This window comes from Sceloporus undulatus, chromosome 2 (assembly GCF_019175285.1).
Source record: "Sceloporus undulatus isolate JIND9_A2432 ecotype Alabama chromosome 2, SceUnd_v1.1, whole genome shotgun sequence".
Taxonomy (NCBI): Eukaryota; Metazoa; Chordata; class Lepidosauria; order Squamata; family Phrynosomatidae; genus Sceloporus; species Sceloporus undulatus.
The window spans coordinates 101,950,207-101,970,333 of NC_056523.1; the positions used below are offsets into that span (position 1 = coordinate 101,950,207).

Consider the following 20,127-nt stretch of genomic DNA (forward strand, 5'->3'; position numbering starts at 1 on the left):
ATACACTGACATATTTTAATTTCTGTTTACTGTCCTTTCTTGCTACAATGTATAATTATTATAAAATTGAGGGTGGAAACACTGTCTTCCACTTCACTTCTGAGTTCATTTATATTTGGGGCTGATTTACTCACTATTTCAATCATAGAAGTGATGGTGCTAGAAGTTAAATGTCCACATCACCAAGTAAGTTTCTTTGATTCTTCAGGTTGTCATTAAGGAAGTTAAGAAAGTTGAGTGTGTCATTAAGGTTCTTTTTGGTGATTTGAACACAGTGGAGGCGATGGGCTCTATTCAGTTTTCTCCATTTCACCCAAGTTGTAATGGAAATAGTGCTTGTCACTGTGGTGCTAAGAATGGAATTAGAAACAAATAAAGCTTCTCCAAGCCTCTTCTATTAGTGAAGCAATTCCAGCAGGTTGGTTTTGTTTCCAACTGGTGATCATCACATCCAGCGCAGGTTCCTTCCACATAGTCGCTACAGGGGGCTTTTACACAACACCAGCTTCAACCAGTAAGTCCTATGAGCCCATTTCCTGAAATGTAGGTCAGCTGAAAACTGACTACGTCCATGGTCAGCATGGAAAAACGAGGTATTATATTTAAGTAGGTCAAACTTGAACTATTTCAAACATTTACCTACTAAAGAGCCCAAGTTGCTATACTCCCTGAATGACTAACTACCTCCCCTCCTCCATCTTTCTTTCCTTTTATTCAGTGCTCTTTTCTTATTTCAGTGCTGCATTTCCTCCCTTTATTACTAAATCTGAATCCCAGTGGATGTCTGTTCAAACAAAGCATTTTGCTAAAGCAGGATGTGGTTGCCAGAGTTGCCTTCTCCCATACACCTGCTGAAGATACAGTATATTCTTTGGGTGCCCTTATCAAATGAGATACAGGGAGTAGCAACCAGAGAAATGGCCTTTTTAGTGGTGACATGCCAAATATGGAATTGTAAAGTCTCCCCTGGTGTATATATTTCAGTCTTTCATAGACAGGATATGGACTTTTTAATTCCACAAACTTTTAAACTAGTATGTTAACAGCTCTGATAACTTATAGAGCTGTTGACATTTTTAGAGAGCTTAAGATCTGAAGTTTTTGATTATGCCATGAGTTTGTTATACTCATCTAACTTTTGCAACCCGTGATCTTTATATTTAATTGTTCAACTTCATTATTGCACTTTGTCTTTTTATATAATGGATTTCTCAGAGAGAAAACCTACCCAGAAATCATTTAGGTATTGACTGGAATATACATTCTGTAAATAATCAATCAATTGTGGAAGACTTCAAGAGTACTGCTAATAGGGAGATCTGAACATAAGGGAAAGAGGTGTTGTGGCAATACTCTCCACAAGAGTTATTTCCAAAATATTTTCCATAAACATATGCTCCCTTAACTTTCTTCATTCTACAGTAATGCCTTTTCCACTTTGGATCACTACTGAATTTTCTAGACACAGAGCTACCTAAGGACACTATTTTCATGGACCTGTCCCCCTATGGGGGATTGTCCTAAAATCATGGCCAATAACAACAACAAAGCTGAACTGTCTACTGACCTTCCTAAAACCATTTTAGCACAAACCCCCCCCAAATCAAACAAAAAACACCCCAAACCCATAGCTGCATTCTTACACTGTAGAAACCAAACCAAAATCAGCCTCCTATTTGTCTTTGAGAAATTTCAGCAATAAGATTAACATCACTTTATGTGTCTCCACATTAAAACTTCCATGTACTTACCAGATATATTAAAACCCCTTCTAAAAACCTCATACATGGTCCTTGCATCATCATAGTAGTGAGTTAGCAGTTGTGAGCTGTCACCAATTACTGATCTCCGTGCACCATTCCAGCCCTACCAAATAAAACACACAAGCAAATCAAAAATTTATTATTATTATTATTATTATTATTATTATTATTATTATTATTAATTATTTTATAGCACTGTAAATGTACACAGCGCTGTACATACAAATGTATTTGTAAGATAGACTTCCTTGGAGCATGGTCTTTGGAGTTTTGTTCTTGTTGGTCACAATTATAAAAGGGATCAAATAGCAAAGTCAATGACAATGTAATAAAGCTATGCTAAACCATCTTAATCCTCATACAAACTAAACTGAAACCTGCTTGGATATAATTTAATTTCTCAGATTCACTGCTAGCTGCCCTGTTTTTTTCCATCTCTTTCATGTCTGTCCAATGTCAAAATGCATACTGTATATTCCATAGGGGCAAGGATCTGGTCTTATGTTTGTCTTACATTAAAGTAGAACTTCTCAAAGTATCTGATAAGGGGATTGAGCAATTCCTCCCCATGTGCAGAGAACATATTTTCATAATTTCTTGGCTATTGTGAGGTTGTTTCCTGGCTATTGAGGACTTGCATACTGGCACTGGTATGTAGACTACTACTTTTGAGGAAAGCTATACTTGAAAACACTATTATGACAGTTGGCATTATGTAAACAACCAGCTATCATTTGTTAGTCATAGTTCCTATATTCATATCAGGAAGTAGACAATCAAAAGGGATCTGTAACATTAAAATACATTTGTCAGCTTCCCAGATAAACAACACACAACTCACTTCCAAACTTAAAAGTATGGATGAGATACAAATGCATCAACAGGTAATAGAGTCCAGCACACTGTTATGAAGGTCTGCTCAGAAATACGTCCCACTGAGCTCAATGGACTTAGTGCTGGGTATGTGAGTACACATTTGCACCCTTAAAGGCACACATACACTTGCTATATGACAATTTGCCAAGGACATGACCATCTGTTTTCCCTTACTTCCCAAACTGAAAAATCCAGTAATAAACTGTTCTAATTGTTTGTGTCTGTGTATGATATTTTCCTGAAAGAGAAAGGTTTGGGCAAATGGAGACTTAAATTTTGATCTTTGATTTATAAAATAAGGAGGCCTTTAAAACATATCCACTAGATTAGAACAGAGTTGACAAATCTTCATAGTTTATCTTGTAGAATTGTTCAGTTCTATAAAGAGATATTGTCAAGGTTAGCAGTAATGTAACTGAAGGTTGAAGTATGCAGCTGCATAGAGGGCAACCTTTGGCTCTCATCATTGACTTGGTTTGTGTCAAAATGAATGATGCAGCAAGACTCATGAAAAATAGATTTAATTCCATATGAGTATCTGCAAGAAGCATTTCTGTGGCTAGCAATGAGAATACTTTCAAAACACAAGGTACAAAACAAAGTGTTCAGAAAAATCAATATAGCAAAATTGCAAGTTTGAAATGTTCTGTGATCTTACACATAAATAGAAACGGTTTGCAAGCAATTATCTCTCCACTGGGCCCAAACTTGTTTCTTTTGAGGAAAAACATACATCATATAGTCTCTTTATGTATGGGGTCTAAAACACACTGCAGAAATCCACTTTGAGACCACTTTAACTGCCCTGGCTCAATGCTAGGCAATTCTGGGAACTGTAGTTTTGTGAGGCATTTAGCTTTCTCTGACAGAGCACTCTGGTGTCACAATAAACTACAATTCCTAGGATTCCCTAGCACTGAGCCAGGGCAGTTAAAGCAGTCTCAAAATGGATTATTGCAGTGTGTTTTGGACCTGAATCTCCTAAAAACAGATGCCTGCTTTAATAGTTTGCCTTTGAGTGACTGGTCTTACTATTTTATTTAATCAATGTAAATAAACAAATGATACTGGGTATATAAACTCATCCATGTATCCCAAGGAAATTTATATGATCAGCATAATTTACTTGATGGGGAAGCCTGCTGGACCTACACATTACTTCTAGTTTCTTTTAAAAAAGAAAACTGGGAGAAGTTTGGTTGTTTAGGCTTTTGCTGTTTAAATGAAACGGCTAAAGACTGGATTTAAGTTGTCTAGGATTTAGGTAAGGAACACATGTATTTTATTGTTGGAATTGTCCCATTTCGACTCCTGATAGGCAGAGAAGAAAGACAAAAGACTAGGGGCCTGGCCCCGCCCCCATGGCGCCCCCACCCTAGAACCTCAGTCGATGACTAGCACAGATCAACCGAGATAAAGGACTAGATTTTGCCCACCCGTGCCAGTAGGCAAAGAAAAAATACAGGGTGGGGAGGATGCTCGGACCTTCTCTGATGGAAAGGGACGTATCTCAGGTAAGTCCAATGTTCCATTTCCCATCAGAGGAGGGGGCTGAGCATCCTGACTTTGGGATTTATAAAAGCCACCAAATCCTTTTAGGGTGGGCCGGCTGGCATGGAGGGCGAGTTAGGGACAATCTGTTGTAACACCCTCCGGCCGAAGGCTGCCTCTGCCGATTGAGAGGAATCTAATTTATAGTGTCTGACAAATGTAGATGGTGACTTCCAGGTGGCTGCTCTACAAATTTCGGCCAGGAGGGCGTTAGTCACCAGAGCTGCTGACGTTGCTGCGCTCCTAGTTGAGTGAGCAGTTATGCCCTGCGGTGGGGCATGGTTGAGAGCTTTATAGCATGCGGCAATGCATTGCCTGATCCACCTGGCTAGCATTGCCTGATCCACCTGGTCGAAAAGATACGAAGAGGGCTTCCGATTTCCTAAAGGCCGAGGTCCTTTTGAGGTAAATCTTGATGGCCCTCTGGACATTGAGGGTGTGCCAGATCCTTTCTAGATCCTTGGAGGGGCGAGGGCAGAAGGAGGGAAGCACGATGTCCTGGGAATGTATGGAAGACCGAATTCACCATGGGGATAAAGGTCGGATCAGGCCTGAGAAGGATTGAGTCAGCTCTGATTATACATAATTCTTTACGAACAGAAAGGGCGCCGCGCCGATCTCACAGACACGTCGAGCTGATGTGAGTGCTGTGAGAATTAGCGTCTTCCATGTGAGAAATTTGAGAGGAACCTCTCTCAGTGGTTCAAAAGGCTGGACGGTTAATGCCTTGAGGACTTTGTGAAGGTCCCAGGAGGGGAAGTGGTGTTTGGTTGGCGGTGACCTGTTGGACACCTCCTTGAGTAGCCTGCAATGTGCGGGTCGTGGGAAATCTTAGCCGCCTCCTCGTGTGGAAGTATAGATGTTATGACTGGTAGTTGTTGCTTGACGGTGTTAGGACGAAGGCCTTGGTCTATACCGTCCTGGAGGAACTGAAGGCCTGTGGAAACAGATACATGGATGAAGTCTTTTTTCTTTAGTTTACACCACCTCTTGAAGGCTTTAAAAAGTATATTCATAGATCTTGAGTGTTGACTGACGACGGGAGGCCAATATGGATTCAATCACCTCTGGGGAGTATCCATAACCGCTCAGCATGTGGTGCTCAATTTCCAGGCGCGTAGCTGAAGCCAGGCTGGGTCGGAGTGATGAATCTGACCCTGGGCCAGTAGGTCTGGTGGGCAGAGGTAGGCTCTGGGTTGAGAGGCTGAGGATCTCTGAGAACCACGGACACCTGGGCCATGCCAGGGCCACTAAGATGGCCTCCGACCTGGTTGACCGTAGCTTGGACAGAAACTTGGACAGTAGAGGCACCGTAGGAAATGCGTATAGGAGACCCCTTGGCCAATGGCAGTTTAGGGCGTCTACATCTTCTGCTCCCTCTGTCTGGAATCTGGAGAAGAACCTTGAAGTCTTGGCATTGATTGGAGAGGCGAACAGGTCTAATATTGGATGGCCCAACTCTGTCGTGATGTAGAGGAACACCTCTGGGTTGAGGCTCCACTCTACCTGGTCTATATCTGATCGGCTTAGCCAGTCTGCCTTTGAGTTGAGTTTTCCCTGAAGATGTTTGGCGTCGAGGGAGAGCAGGTTGGATTCGGCCCATGTCAGGAGCAACCTGGCCTCGTTCATTAGGGATCTGGACCCGGTCCCGCCCTGTCGGTTGATGTGGGCCTTCGCCGTGATGTTGTCCGTCCTGATCAGCACCGTCTTGTGTAGGATCAGGTGTCAGAAGGATTGTAGTGCCAGATGGACAGCCCGCAGCTCCAGCCAATTGATGTTGTGGGACTGTTCTGTTGGGCTCCACTTTCCCTGAGCTATTTGAGCCCCACAATAGGCTCCCCATCCTCGTAGGCTGGCATCTATGGTGACCTGAATCTTTGGTGGTTCCCAGATGGGTCTCCCCTTGGAGATCGCTTTGGAGATCCACCAGCTGAATGACTGACGCACTTCTGTAGTGAGAGGAATCTTTTTGGGCTTCTTGAGTGCTAAGGCTCATTGGTGAGGAAGGAGGCGCCATTGAAGAGGTCTGGCATGAAACCTCACCCAAGGCAGGCAGTCGATGGCCGCAATCATGAGGCCTTGGAGATGAGCCAGGAGCTGGAGGCTGGGTCTTACGAGTCTCAAAACCTTGTGTATCGCCTCCCGAATGGATCTGATCCGTTCTTGGGGGAGGAACACTATACCCGCTTGAGTGTCGATCAGGGCTCCCAGGTGGAGGATCTTTTGATCCCGATTCGGAGAGCACTTTTGCAGATTGACCAGGAATCCGTGTGTCTCCAACATCTTGAGAGTGGTGAAGGTGTCTTGTATCGCCTGATGTCTGGAGGAGGCTTCAATCAGTAGGTCGTCCAAGTAAGGATAAACGTGGAGGCGCAGAGACCTTAAGTGGGCAACTAAGGCTATCATGACCTTGGTGAAGACCCTGGGGACTGATGCCAGTCCAAAAGGAGGAGATGTGTACTGGAAATGGAATCTGCCATATTTGAATCGGAGGAAGCGCCGCGAGGACGGATGAATTGGAATATGAAGATAAGCATCTTGCAAATCCAGAGATGAAAGAAAGCCACCAGGCTGGAGGCTCTCCAAGATGGATTTGAGAGTCTCAATCCTGATTTTTTTCTTGAGTATAAAGCGGTTGACTGCCCTCAGGTTGAGAATGGCTCTCCATAGTCAGGATGCTCGGCCCCCTTCTCTGATGGGAAATGGAATGTTGGACTTACCTGAGATATGTCCCTTTCCATCAGATCTTCTTTCTCCTCACCTTCCCACTCAGGCCCTCCACTCTGGTAGTCAGGGTCGGCTGTCCCAGCCCAGGATTTTCTCTGCCCCATCTAGGATTCGCCCCTTTTCACTTGCTGCCCCTCACTCCTGGAACCTTCTTCCCCTGCGAGCAAGGGTCATCACTTCTTTAACCAGCTTCAAAACGGAGTTGAAGACCATCCTGTTCAGAGAAGTGTTCCCAAGCATTGCGTGATTATCATTTGCTATTTGATGTTCTTTTGTTGCCTGTTTATCGTACCATTTCCTGTATTGCTATGTATTTTATATGTATTATCCTATTATCTCTTAGATTGTACGCCATAGGCAGGTTTACTCTTATATATTGTTTTATGTACAGCGCTGTGCAAATCTACAGCGCTATATTAATAATAATAATAATAATAATAATAATAATAATAGGGCAAGGGAAAAAACCTGATAAATGCAATAATTAAAAGGGAAGTTGTTTCACTCATTAGGGATCTTAAGATAACAGGTTTATATTCAAAGCACCATGTTAAGATGTGCTCTATTGAAGGGTATTGCATTTGAACTAATGCTGCAGCCATAGCTACAGCTGAATTTATTTCTTAACAATTGCTCAATTTGAGGACCATTAAAATGTAAGAGCTGCAACATAACAAGGCCAGGCCTATTTAGTACTTGAATGGGAAACCATTGGTATCTCCTGCTAGGTAGGAAAGGACCCTGTCTAAAAATCCTAGCAAACTATTGCTGCCAGCCACAGTTGGCAATACTAGGCTAGATGGACCACTGATCTGATTCAGTACAGGGCAGCTTCCTGCATTCCTGTGCTATTATGTCCCACGCATTCTTCAGTTAACTATTTTTTTCCCACATACAGATTGTGAAGGCTTTTTGACATCTAACAACAGTATCTCAAGCATTTCTTCTTCACTGATGGCTGTCAAAGCTCTTAAAACCAATCCCACTAAACAGCCTGGATTTTTTAAAAAGATGATTCTGCTTCTCCAGGTAAATTGAATGAAGTCCCCGGTTTGATATAGCTGATCCTTCTAAAGAAATAGAAAAAGCCTAGCAGGATAAGACCAAAGACCTTTCTTAGGGGTTTATAACATGGGACAGATCCCATGCAGAAACTTAATTTAATTTAATTTAATTTAAAGTGGGAAAAAACCCTGCAAAAGCAGGTTGTTTTTCACACAACATTCAGGGTTAATCCAAAAAGAAACTAGAAATAATCCTCAAAAGCACATAGTTTTTCAGACTACATTTGTGTCATTGAATCATAATAATGTGGCATTAATCCGAATGCAAAGTCGACAAAACCTGTTCCTTTTTACTTTCGGGAACTTCCCAAAAGTAAAAATGAGTGAGTTTTGTCGACTTTACATTTGGATTAATGTCGTGTTATTTCTCATTGATGCCAACGCTTCTGAAAAACAACACTCAAAAGTGGGTTTTAAAAAACCGTTTTTGCATAGGATTTAACCAACTTGCCTCCAATTAGCCTCCGTGTGATAATGTCCTTAGACAATCATTCTGTTTCCACAGTGACCAAAAAATCCTCGATGTAGAAAGACACACGGACTCCGCTTCCCTCTCAAAATATGTTATGTTCAAGTTCTGGTCCCCTCCCCAGCTCCATACTTATTCCATGTTACCCTCCCTAAGTTTAGAAGGGCTTTAACTTTGGCACGTTTTAATGTGTTGCCTATGGCCGTTTTGGAAGGTAGATTTAAAAAAACACCTTTTGAATTTCGTTTCTGCCCATGTGGCTCGGGTGCTGTTGAAACCAGTGAGCATGTTCTCCTTTATTGTCAGTTTTATAGAGATATTCGACATCAACTGATTATTCCATTACTGAGTAAATTTCCAGGTAATACTGACTCTTTATCTACGCCTCCTATTGGATAATTGTGATTCTACAGTATCCCATAAGGTGGCTAAATTTTGTTATATTGTTTTTAAATTGCGCCCTCAACTGACAAATGGGCATCCTATTACAGTGCTCCCTCGGGTTACGAAATTAATTCGTTCCGCGGCTAATTTCGTAACCCGAAAAGCCTTCGTAAGCCGAAAACCCATAGGCGCTAATGGGAAAAAAAGCCGCGGCTCTGCCGCGGCTCGATTTAAAACAGCGCCGGCGTTTTTTCGTAACCCGAAAAAACGTTCGTAACCCGAAACAATAAATCCCTATGGGATTTATTCGTATCCCGAAAAATTCGTAAGCTGGGTAATTCGTATCCCGAGGTACCACTGTACTGTGTAGATGTTTTGTTTGGATATTTTTAAGTATAGTTTATCATAAGTTTATATTTTAACCCTTAACAGTTATGTTGCTTGCTGTGATTTTGTTTTATACTGGTCAAAGACCGAATAAATTTACATTACCACATTACCACAGTGACCAACTAATTTGCGTCAGTGGACCTGAATAAACCAGATCTTATTAACAGATTTTAGAGATAATTTATTTTTAAAATAATCAGGTCTTTTCATTAGAATTTCCTTCCTAAACTCCTCTTTGTTTGGTTTTATTAGGTTTGCTGTATGACTAATAATTTCTCTTGAAAGATAAAAAAAATACCAGCTGTAATGTAAACTACACATACCATTTGAAATACTCATCTATACTGTACCTCTTTATAAGCTACAATCAATTCTAAGATCTACGAAGCCCATGAAGTCTGTTTGCGATCATCATAAAATGTCATATTTGGATAACACTAAATAAATTCAAAGTTGGAAGTACATTTTTCCACAGCAAAGTTTTAGTATGTATGTTTTAAATAAAATAATAATGAGAGTTTTGATTACCATAAAAGCAATTTCAACTGTATAATTAACTTGCTTTATCTATGCTTTTACAAATATGTCTCAAAGGATTAGAAAACATAGTACAAACAAGAACAGTCACAAGGGGATTTTATTGCATCGTTCATGTTCTTGAGAAAACCAGAATTCAAACATTTCCATTCCTATCTAGGACAATGTAAACATTTTCTGTAGATAATACAGAAAATTTGTAAAGGAATACACCAAAAATACTTAAGTTTTACTGAATCAGAATTCAATTCCATGTGTTATTTTTGAAAATACATGTTACTTATTCATAGAAATGTTTAAGATACCAGAGCAATTAACATTCAGTGATGCTAAGACCCTTTCACTCCAAAACATACAGAAACAGACAATGTGGTAGCCACTAATGAGCAATTAATGAGGGGCACAGGTGGCAGTTCTTTATGAACTAGTTTCCAATGCTTGTCTTGATTCACATCCTAATAAAGAAGCCAGGAGTCATTTCCCTGTAAGATGACCCCTTCCCAAAGTCAATTTGGGCCTGCTATTAATTCTCACCCACCACCAAAGAGCATATTAACAATTTGTACCACACCCTAACTTAAGCTTTAAGTTTCCCCAATCCTATGGGTGTTTATGGTGCTAGCATATGATAATATCCATGCATGTGTTACCAGGCTAATATTATTCTACACTGCAATCACAATTGAAAAAACTACCCCTTATAAAACATCTAGTGTTATTCACTCTGGTCTTTTCCCCACCCGCTGGCACCAAATACTTAAGTATATACCTTCAGCTTTGGAAAACAGCTTGTTGCTCACCATTAGGATCCAGACAAAAAGCATACAAATTACTCTGAGCTAGGCTCTATAAGATACATTATACTGTCATAATTTTTATATGATTGCCTATCTATTGTAAAAGATCAATGTAGTAAGAATGGCATAACTGATGAATGAAAAAGGCCAGTTCTTTTCTTTTTTAAAAAAGTATATTATTTGTCATAAAATGCAATTCTGCTTATTGTAAAGAGCATTAATCTCACCTCAACTTCTTCTGATTGCATTTGGAGGTCACATGGTGGTTTCACCGCTTTGGGACGGCTAGCCAGCCAATACGCAACAACAGCTGCAAAGGCACCAATGCCTACCAAGGTAGTAGTGGGCAAACTTCGGAAATACTGACTTAAGTCTTCAAACTCTGGAAGTCTCAGGTTCCGTAGGATCTCTTGTGCTTGCATCTTTTCAAAGATGGAAATGGCAACTTCTGCAGAATACAGAGAAAAAATAATTAGGAATACAAAAGAGTGGAACTTAGGCATACTATTACACTAACTGACAAATTACATTTCTTATAATTATGCCACAATGATTAATATTTGTGGGAAAACAATTAAAATGTCCAGACCTGAGAACTGAATTAAAAGCACTGAAACAGACTGAAACAAAAGTTATAGGGATTATCTACGTTATTTTTACCATGGCACCCTGAATAAATTTCAAGGTCTCTGACTCCTAGGGGCAAAAGCATGATGATGATAAAGATGCTGATGCTGATATTTGTATTTATTTATATTCCACCTTTTACTCTGATTTGGGTCTCAAGGCAGCTTACAACAGTTAAGAAAGAAACAATATACCAAATGCAAAAGTTAAAAATAGAATTAAACTTTCCATAAAATTAAAATCAGTTAAAAAACAAAACACAGACAGTACAGCACAATTCTGCAAGTCCCTGTCTTCTTGGGCAGTCTGTCTTCAAATGCCTTAACCTATCTTAACTTGCCTGTGGGGATATAGCAAATAGGGTGCCAGTTTGAAGAGACTGAAGGGAACGTCAGAGCTTGGGAGCCCTTTGTGAAGGGAACGGCAGAGCTGGAAGCATCCATTGAGAAGGCCCTTTCCCAAGTTCCCATCAAATGAACCTGTTAGGGTGGTGGGACAGAAAGAAGACCCTCCAGGGGACCTCAAGAGATAGGCAGGCTCATATGGTCCTTCATATAATCTGGACCTGAACTGTGTAGGACTCATGATTCTCAAAGATTATTGACAGTAGTTTTCAGATTACTTCTTCCAGTTCTTTTAATACCCTTGGATTAAGTTCATCTGGCCCTGGAGACTTGATTCCACTTAGAGCAGCAAGATATTCCTGTACTACCTCAGTACCTGTTCTGTGCTACATTTTGCCTGCTGCATCATCTGCTTCACTTTTCCCAGGTTGAGCACTGTTCTCTTTAGGGGAGAAGACTAAACCAAAAAAAGTGTTGAGTAGTCCTGTCTTTTCTCTGTCCCCTGTTAGCATTTTGCGATCTTCTCCACACAGTGGCCCTACAATTTCCTTATTCTTCCTTTAACTATGGATATAATAAAAAGCCCCTTTTATTGTTTTTAACTTCTCTAGCAAGTGTGAACTTGCTCTGGGGCTTTAGCTTTTCTGACTTTCTCCTACACATGCTGGTTATTTGTTTGAATTCTTCTTTGTTGATTTCCCCCCTTTTCCATTTCTTGTACATGTCCCTTGTGATAGTTGAAAGTTCTTTAGACATCCATTCTGGTTTCTGGCACCATTCTGACACATTCATTGAAACTGTTTGAAATTGTGCCTTCAATATTTCACTTTTAAGAAACTTCCATCCATCACTGACCCTCTTTTCTTGTAGTATTCCTGACCATAAGATCATCCCCAGTATTTCCCTAAGTTTCCCTAACATTGTAAAAATTTAGAATGTGTATCTGACTACGCTTGCCTCCTCCTTTCCACTGTATAACAAACTCCAGGAGAACATGGTTACTCCCACCTAAGGATCTTGCCACCCCATTAACAAGATCATCACTAATGGTTAGGATCAGATCTAAAATAGCTGATATCCTAGTTGCCCCTTCTTCCTTCTGGACAATGAATTGTCTACAATGCAAGTGAGGAATTTGTTGAACCTTAAATTCTTGGCAGAGCTTGACTTCCCTCTATTATCAGGATAGTTGAAATTCCCCATTACTATGTGTGGTCATCTATTCTAGGAAGGCATCATCCAAGTCCTCAGTCTGGCTTGGGTGTAATTCATCTATTTGAATAAAAAGACATTGCTTCTGACTGATGATCAGTCTATATGTGTACTACAACACATTTAACAATGCTTTGCAAGATTTTCTAGTAGCAAGTATTTCAATTAGGATATAGAAGTTTTGGTCTAAAGGTGTACAGTGTGCTTTGTCATGTCTGACTCATACTAACAAATACTGTACTGATGCTTATACAAGACCAGGATTTGTTGTAATTTAGCAAAAGATATTATAGCACCTCTCTTGTCTACTGAGATACAAAATGTATTTTGTAACATTTCTCCCCCCCCCCCCCATCCCTCCCCACTGTTCAGACACCCAGAGGCCCTGGCACTCTAGGGATCTGGACCTGGGCAGTTTGCCCTTCTGCTTTTCCTTTCCTTAGCTCTGATGAATTTACTACCACCGTGGTGGTGTCATAAAGCAAAACTGACTGTGCAAGCTGTTGCACTATATACTGTATTAGCAGTTGGTGTGCCCAGAGTAGCCCAGAGAAGCATTGTGCTTCACAATATTTCCCAAGCTTGGTTGAGATGGAACATTCATCGCTGTAAAGCCAATCCCTGTAACCAAAGTATTATACTGGCCCACTCAAGATTGTTTCATCTAGAGTAGCTAATGCTTCTCCTACCACATGGCCTCTCCTAATGAAGGGTTCCCAGTTTGAGGTGTCTGTACCTCCAGCTGTGCGAAATGGAATTTTAGGTGGCACAACAATTATATTTGAGTGAATCTGGATTCTGTTCACTTTTGTCAATCAAGACAAAATCTAGGAATTGTGGGAATCCACAGACAGATCTGTGGATTGCAGTCAGCAAGAAAGTTCTATTTTGACAAAAATCAGGAATAAGAAGCAGAGGCAAAAGCATCACTGAGTTTTATGTTCACAGTTGGAATATATTTTAATATATATAATTTTTCTGAATAAATGAGAATTTAGTTTATCAATTTAGTTTTGCATTTTATCCACTGAGTTCAAAGCTTATTTTTTTAAGTTCAATTTGTTCACCTGCAGTATTGTACGTGGTTCAATTTGTGGTTCAACAATTAGCAATTATCTTCAGATGATATTACATTTGTATGGGAGTGTGAACATTAATCAAACATTTCTTAGGGCTGCAGGGTATAGAAAAAGTTAAGAACCACTGACCTAATGCTTCACTGGTCATGCTATAAGAAAAAATGCTAAACCTGTTTAATAGCTGCCTCCGAAAAGAGAAAATTAATATTTATGTTAATATTACTTTATAGTTCACCTTTTAAATATAATTAAAGTAGCATATCCTCAAAGCAAACATCACTTTTCAAAGTAATATTAAATTCTACAGTCATGAAAATAATTGATATATGAAAGTTTAAAACATGGCATTTTTAATTTTGCTTTTTAAAATATGTATCCCGAGAATGCTTAAAATCTCTACCACCCTGGCAGACACAAAAATAAATAAATAAGGAAGCAGTCCCTGAAAGCCTCCACCCTTCTACCCTCCCTCCCTACAAAATAATAACAATAAAAACATTTAACTGGAATTCAGTTAAAACAGCTCAGCAAGAAGTGATAGCAATATGACAATAATGGGCAATAATGATGGGGGGGCTGATTAACATGGGCGGTTGATTCTGTTTTGGGAAAGGTTAGTCTGGAAAAACCTGCCAGAAGAGGGTCGTTTTTATTGCCTTTTTAAAAGCGTCAAGAGCTGTGATTTGACGAACCTCCTCTGGCAGGTCATTCCAGATTTTTGGAGTGGTAGCTGAAAAGGCCCTCCGGGAAGTCACCACCAGTCTAGTTTTTCCTGACTGCAGTAAGTTCCTCCTGGAGGACCTGAGTGTGCGGGAAGGATTATATGGGAGGAGGCATTCCTTCAAGCAAGCTGGACCCAAGCCATGTAGGGCTTTATAGGTAATAACCAACACCTTGTAGTGTGCCCAGAAGCTGACAGGCAGCCAGTGTAAAGACTTTAAGATAGGTATAATTCGGTTGAACCTAGATTTTCCTGCAACCAATCTGGCTGCCATGTTTTGCACTAGTTGAAGCTTCTGAACATTGTACAATGGTTGCCCCATGTAGAGTGTGTTGCAGAAGTCGAGACTAGAGGTAATCAGCACATGTACAACTGTTTATAGGTCCCATGACTCCAGGATTTATGTATTACTAGGCTCCACTGTGAACATCCCTGAAGAGTTTATAAGCAAGACATTTTTTATAAAGCTCCAGCTTTATTTCCTGCCAAAAGGCATATAAATGTGGGATGTTTATAGTATGGTAAAGTGAAGAATATGCCAGTATAAAGTGACCTCAAGAGGCATTAGGTAGGATGCAACCATTACTCAGACTTTGGAGATATTTTATGCAGACACTCTAGCAGAGGGCTATACTATACATGGTTGCTACAGTATCACCACTACGAGGCATTCTGGTGAACAGCAGCATGGCATTATATTACTTAAGAAAGGACACAAGTAAAGTGCCATACCTTTCAGCATTTCATATATGAAAACTTGGATACATGGGTCCAAGCCTACTGTGAAAGGCAAGATTCTGCCTTCTCTTCTCCTCCCCCCCCATCACCACTGCAATAACTGAGTTTAAACTTTTGTACTTAGAACTCAGTTTGCAGCAACTGATGTGAGCTTAAGGGAAAGGAGGAAAGTGGGAGGAGGAAGAGATAAACAGCAACATTTTAAAAACAGGTGAAAAAGTGGGGTGACAGAAGATTAATTGGGAATGTTCCCTCCCAAATCTGGAGAGCTGAAGGACATGAAATGCACTGGCAAGAAACACACAAGTATCTGACTCATCCTGTGATAGTCTTCCATGGAGGGGACCACCAGGCTAGTGCTGATGAAAAACTAGCTGAATGTTGGTTGAGATCAATTATGTTTCTATCCCACCCTTCCTCACTGGGGAGCCAGTGAGCTTGAGGTACATCTCCTCCCTACTATGTTGAACCTATCTGTATATCCTCAGTAAGATAGGTTGGGCTGAGAGAGAGCAATTGGCCCAGAGTCACCCACTGAGCTTTGTAAAGCTGTGAGGACAACTCAGTTTCCCCCCAAATCTTAGTCCAGCACTCTTAAAAACTATACCATACTGTCTTGTCGTCTTCTTGGCAGGCTTGTTTTCTCTGGGTAAAAATTATTACTCTTAGGATGTCTGCAATCACAAATCCAGTACTTTCACTTTCAGTCTGAAATTACCCAACCCAGGGCCAAAGGTTCTGTTTTACTCTAACCTAAGCAAAGGGCCTCCTAGCTCAGATTGAAAGCCTAGTGGGTGGGGAATTTGTTATTGTTATTGTTAACTATCCTTGATATAGCTCTGTAACTCACTCTGCAGCACTACATCACACAAAATAGAAGTGCTGAACAAAGGTGTTGCATACCCAACCACACTAATGCAATGATCCATACCTGTCTTGTGTAGAGATCTTCTTTCCTAAAAATATGAATCTAGGGAGGGACTATATATGAAGCTGATTGATCCAGTCCTATACTCAAGAGGCTGGCAACAGCTTGCCAGAGTTTTAGACAGTGTTCTTTTCTGTCACCTGATAAATGAGCCCCCTCCCTTTTCTAACAAGATGCAGTGGATTCATAACCTTCTTCCCACACAGTATGTGGTTTGCCCTTAAACTGTGGTCTGTCCCTGCCGAGACTGTATTCACTGTACAGATCCAATCTTAAGACACTTAAAGCTGACATTTGTACAGGAGCCTATGCACACAGAGCCCCCCATATATAGGCTCCCAAAACACAACTCACATCCTCCATTTTGTTGAGGTGCAGACTGCTGTATAATAGGTAGACATAGGACAGAGAATCAGGTTGTTTAATCCCACTTTCTTGCATCCGTGCTTTCAGTCTGGCTTTTGCTTTGAATCATAATAGGAAACAAAACCTTAGATATCAAAGATGAGGATTTTAGAGGTTCCAGAAATTTTTCAAACCCTACATTTCAGGAAAAGTGTGCTACATGTGACTAGGGTTGCCATATCCCGCCTGTGGGCGGGACTTTCCCAGTTTTGGGCGGGTCCGCAAGGTCCCACCCTGGTTTGCCCCCACCCCCGGGATTTCCCCCACCCCCGAGCTGAGGGGAGGATTCCCTCCCCGTTAGTGCTCTGTCGCCGCCGCAGCGAGGCCGGGGCCCAGGCCGCGAGGGAAAGCCTCCCTAAAGGGAGGATTCCCTCCCCGCTTGGGCTCCGCCGCCACCGCAGCGAAGCCGGGGCCCAGGCTGGGAGGGAAAGCCTCCCTGAAGAGAGGATTCCCTCCCCGCTTGGGCTCTGCCTCTGCTGCCGCTGCTGCAGCGAGGCCGGGTCTCAGGCCAGGAGGGAAAGCCTCCCTGAAGGAAGGATTCCCTCCCCGCTTGGGCTCTGCCGCCGCTGCTGCAGCGAGGCCGGGGCCGGGGCCCAGGCCGGGAGGGAAAGCCTCCCCTCAGCGAGGCTCCTATTCAAATGTAGGACACAAAAACATGTCCTACATTTGAAAATTTTGTCCTATATTTGTCCTGATTTGGAGGTCCTGACGTATGGTAACCCTACATGTGCTGGATTTGCGACATGTGTAACCTCCAATTAGATTCATCAGAGTTCCTTGAAAGAGAGAAAAGAAATACTGAACTCAGTCCTATGAGTTTATCACACAGGAGGAATTTCTCTTAATTTTGAATGAAAACAAAGTGGGGCCAGAACGCATTCACGTGAATTTGCTAGTTCAGCAAATTTATGTGAATTTGAATTGTGTTCGAACTGACTTCCCATTGCCTGAAAATAGCTTGCCGTTGCCCGAAATTATGTGTGGTAGTCTATCACGCAATAACGTGAAACCCCATGATTGCATTCGGATTGCTATTGGATTATACTTCCAATTTCCCTTGTCTGATAAACTCCTTAGTGCTTGCCCTTAATTGCCTATAGTTTGGCAGCAAGCTAGCAATTGCCAGGCCAATGGCAGTGTAGGTGTGACACTCCAGGTACTGTCAGATGAAACTCACGTGAGCAGTAAACACTGTAGTTAATGGGGAGAGATTATGGGAACTACAGTCCTGCATCTGGAGGAACGCACATTCGTCGTGTCAGGCCTTAACCTGTCCTGCAGCCAGAAACACCATGTCCATTGGCTACACAGAAAAAGGAAATTAGTCTTCTGTTCTCTTTTGTAGACTAGCCAGCATAAAACTGTGAAAAGTTTATAGGCAGTTGGGTCAAACAAACTACACATTCCATATCCTCCAATATTTCATAACTGGAACCGGGACACATTTGCTTCTTATGGCCAAGTAACATCAGAGTGTGGTTAAGATGGCAAAAATTATTCAAGAGAAAGCACACAGAAGTTAGGAGAAGCTGCCTTAGCTTGCTTTTGCCAGAAGCTACTGGAAAGGGCAAGATTCTGTCCCCCATCCTCGCCCCATACAAAGTACAAACTAGTTTTGCACTTTGAGCTCAGTTTCTGTCAACTGAAGTAAGTTGAAGACAAAGGGGTCAGGTGAGAGGAGGAGAGAGAAATGGGGGATTTTAAACGCAGCTGAAAAAGCAGGGCAGGATTAATCAGATTGTCTCTGCCAAATTGGGACAGTTGGAGGGTATGGCATTCTGGGAAGAAGCATGACTGAAACTCTGGGTGGGATTTTTCTCCTCCAAAAGGCTGCTATGGTGATAATTGGGTGGAATGCAGAGGGCAGTTTGTCCATACAAAGATTCCATTTCCACCTCCAGCAAAGCCTGATCTGTGCTCCATAGGGAAAAGGTACAAACTGAATTAAGTACAACCATGTTTTTCATTTCTAATTTAGAGCGATGGTCCTCTTCCTGTCAATCTAGTAAAAATACAGCAACTGAAGAACAAATATTCTCTTTCAAATTATATGCTAGTCATAAAAACACACATTATCAGAAAAAGACTGTCGTTTCTTTGAAAAACAACAAAATCCTAATCATAGGTTACTATAGTACATTTTTCAGCAATAAAGATTTTTTTTAAAAAAGACAACAGTGCTGTCTGTTTGTCTTAATAATCCTAGTATATTTGTGGAGCCCAGCTGAGTAAGACTGGCAATTGTGAAGCTGGACTTTTACAGAGTCATCATGGACTTTAACGCTGGATGTCAATACAAAAGCCAACATCATTACAAGACCTTCTGTCCCCTGCACGGCACCCTAGTAAGTCTTAACTCTCAGATTCCACACTTCTTTTTGTATGCCTTGCTTCAAAGTTTCTTCATCCTGTCTTGGCTCTTCATGCATCTGTCCTGACCATACTGTGTTTGTGTTTCAGCTTTCTATTCCTCTACAATGGTCTCCAGTCCAATTCCCTTGAATCACTGCTGTCTAATGCAAAGACCCTTCCTTGTACCACTGCCACCACTGTTATCTAGGGGATCAGACTTCTTTAGCAATCTACTGATCTGCAGTCTCTGTAGGCAGTCATAACCCCAGCTTTGGCTGCCTATGTTCAAAACCCTCCCCTATTTGGCTCAGCAGCATGGAAGCCTGCTAAGTAACACCCCGTTGCCATGACAGCATCCCTCTGAATTCAGAGACAACCACTGTGATGTTTTTGAACAAAACTGCGTCAGATAATCCTGTAATCACACTTTCAAAATATCTGTTACAACTGTGCTGGCAAGAAGTTTACTTGAAGATACACCAAAGTGTTCTGAAATGTTTTGTGATCAAACTTTTAAATCACCCAGCTGCATCAGGTAACAAGTTTTTGCCAGTTCATGTATCCATTTGTTGCTGGAGAAAATGCATACCTAATAGGTGATAGATAGAGTGCAGGTAGCCTAGGTCTCAGAGTGAATACAAGCAGAGATCAATGAGGACTCTCCATTATGCCTGTTATAAAGCAGTGAGGCTGGCAAAAAAATATTTGCCTATTTCATCACATCCTCTGTTTGCCATACAGTGGGGCTGTTCCAAGTGGTGAAGCACCTATTGGTATGAAGTACAAAGAAACTAGCCGTGGAGGTCTTGCTCATAAGCTATAACAAATTTGCTAGGCATTTTGAGGCAAAAGTTACTTGTATTAGTTCAGAACCGAATGCTACAATTACCACAATGTATGGGGGTTCCATCTGTTTAATTTTCTTGAGATCATTTTCAGTTGTTAGGGCCAGATGATATGGACAAGATACTTGAACTGGTCCAGTCTTTCCAGCCACATGTAAGCTTGATTCTTGCCTCTCTTGGCTGATAAGATCTCACAGAAATGGGTTGACTGGGTGGGTCCATGGGGTGGTTAATGCTTCTCTTTTTTTAGAGTAGGTGCTCACGCCTTGAAGGAGGCTGCAGTGTGCCCTAGAGGACGTAGAGACATGTGCCAATTGC

The 20,127-nt window shown here is 41.4% G+C and overlaps 1 protein-coding gene across 1 annotated transcript in view; it reads right to left on the reverse strand.

Annotated features, from left to right (window-relative positions):
• ACSL6 (acyl-CoA synthetase long chain family member 6) overlaps window positions 1-20,127 on the reverse strand; it is a 127,678-nt gene that overhangs the window by 45,300 nt on the left and 62,251 nt on the right. The window contains exons 2-3 of the mRNA XM_042447514.1: window positions 10,786-11,006; window positions 1,752-1,866 (exon numbers count right to left, since the gene is read on the reverse strand). Of these exons, the coding sequence (XP_042303448.1) occupies window positions 1,752-1,866; window positions 10,786-11,006 (336 nt within the window). The remainder of the gene's footprint in view (window positions 1-1,751; window positions 1,867-10,785; window positions 11,007-20,127) is intronic.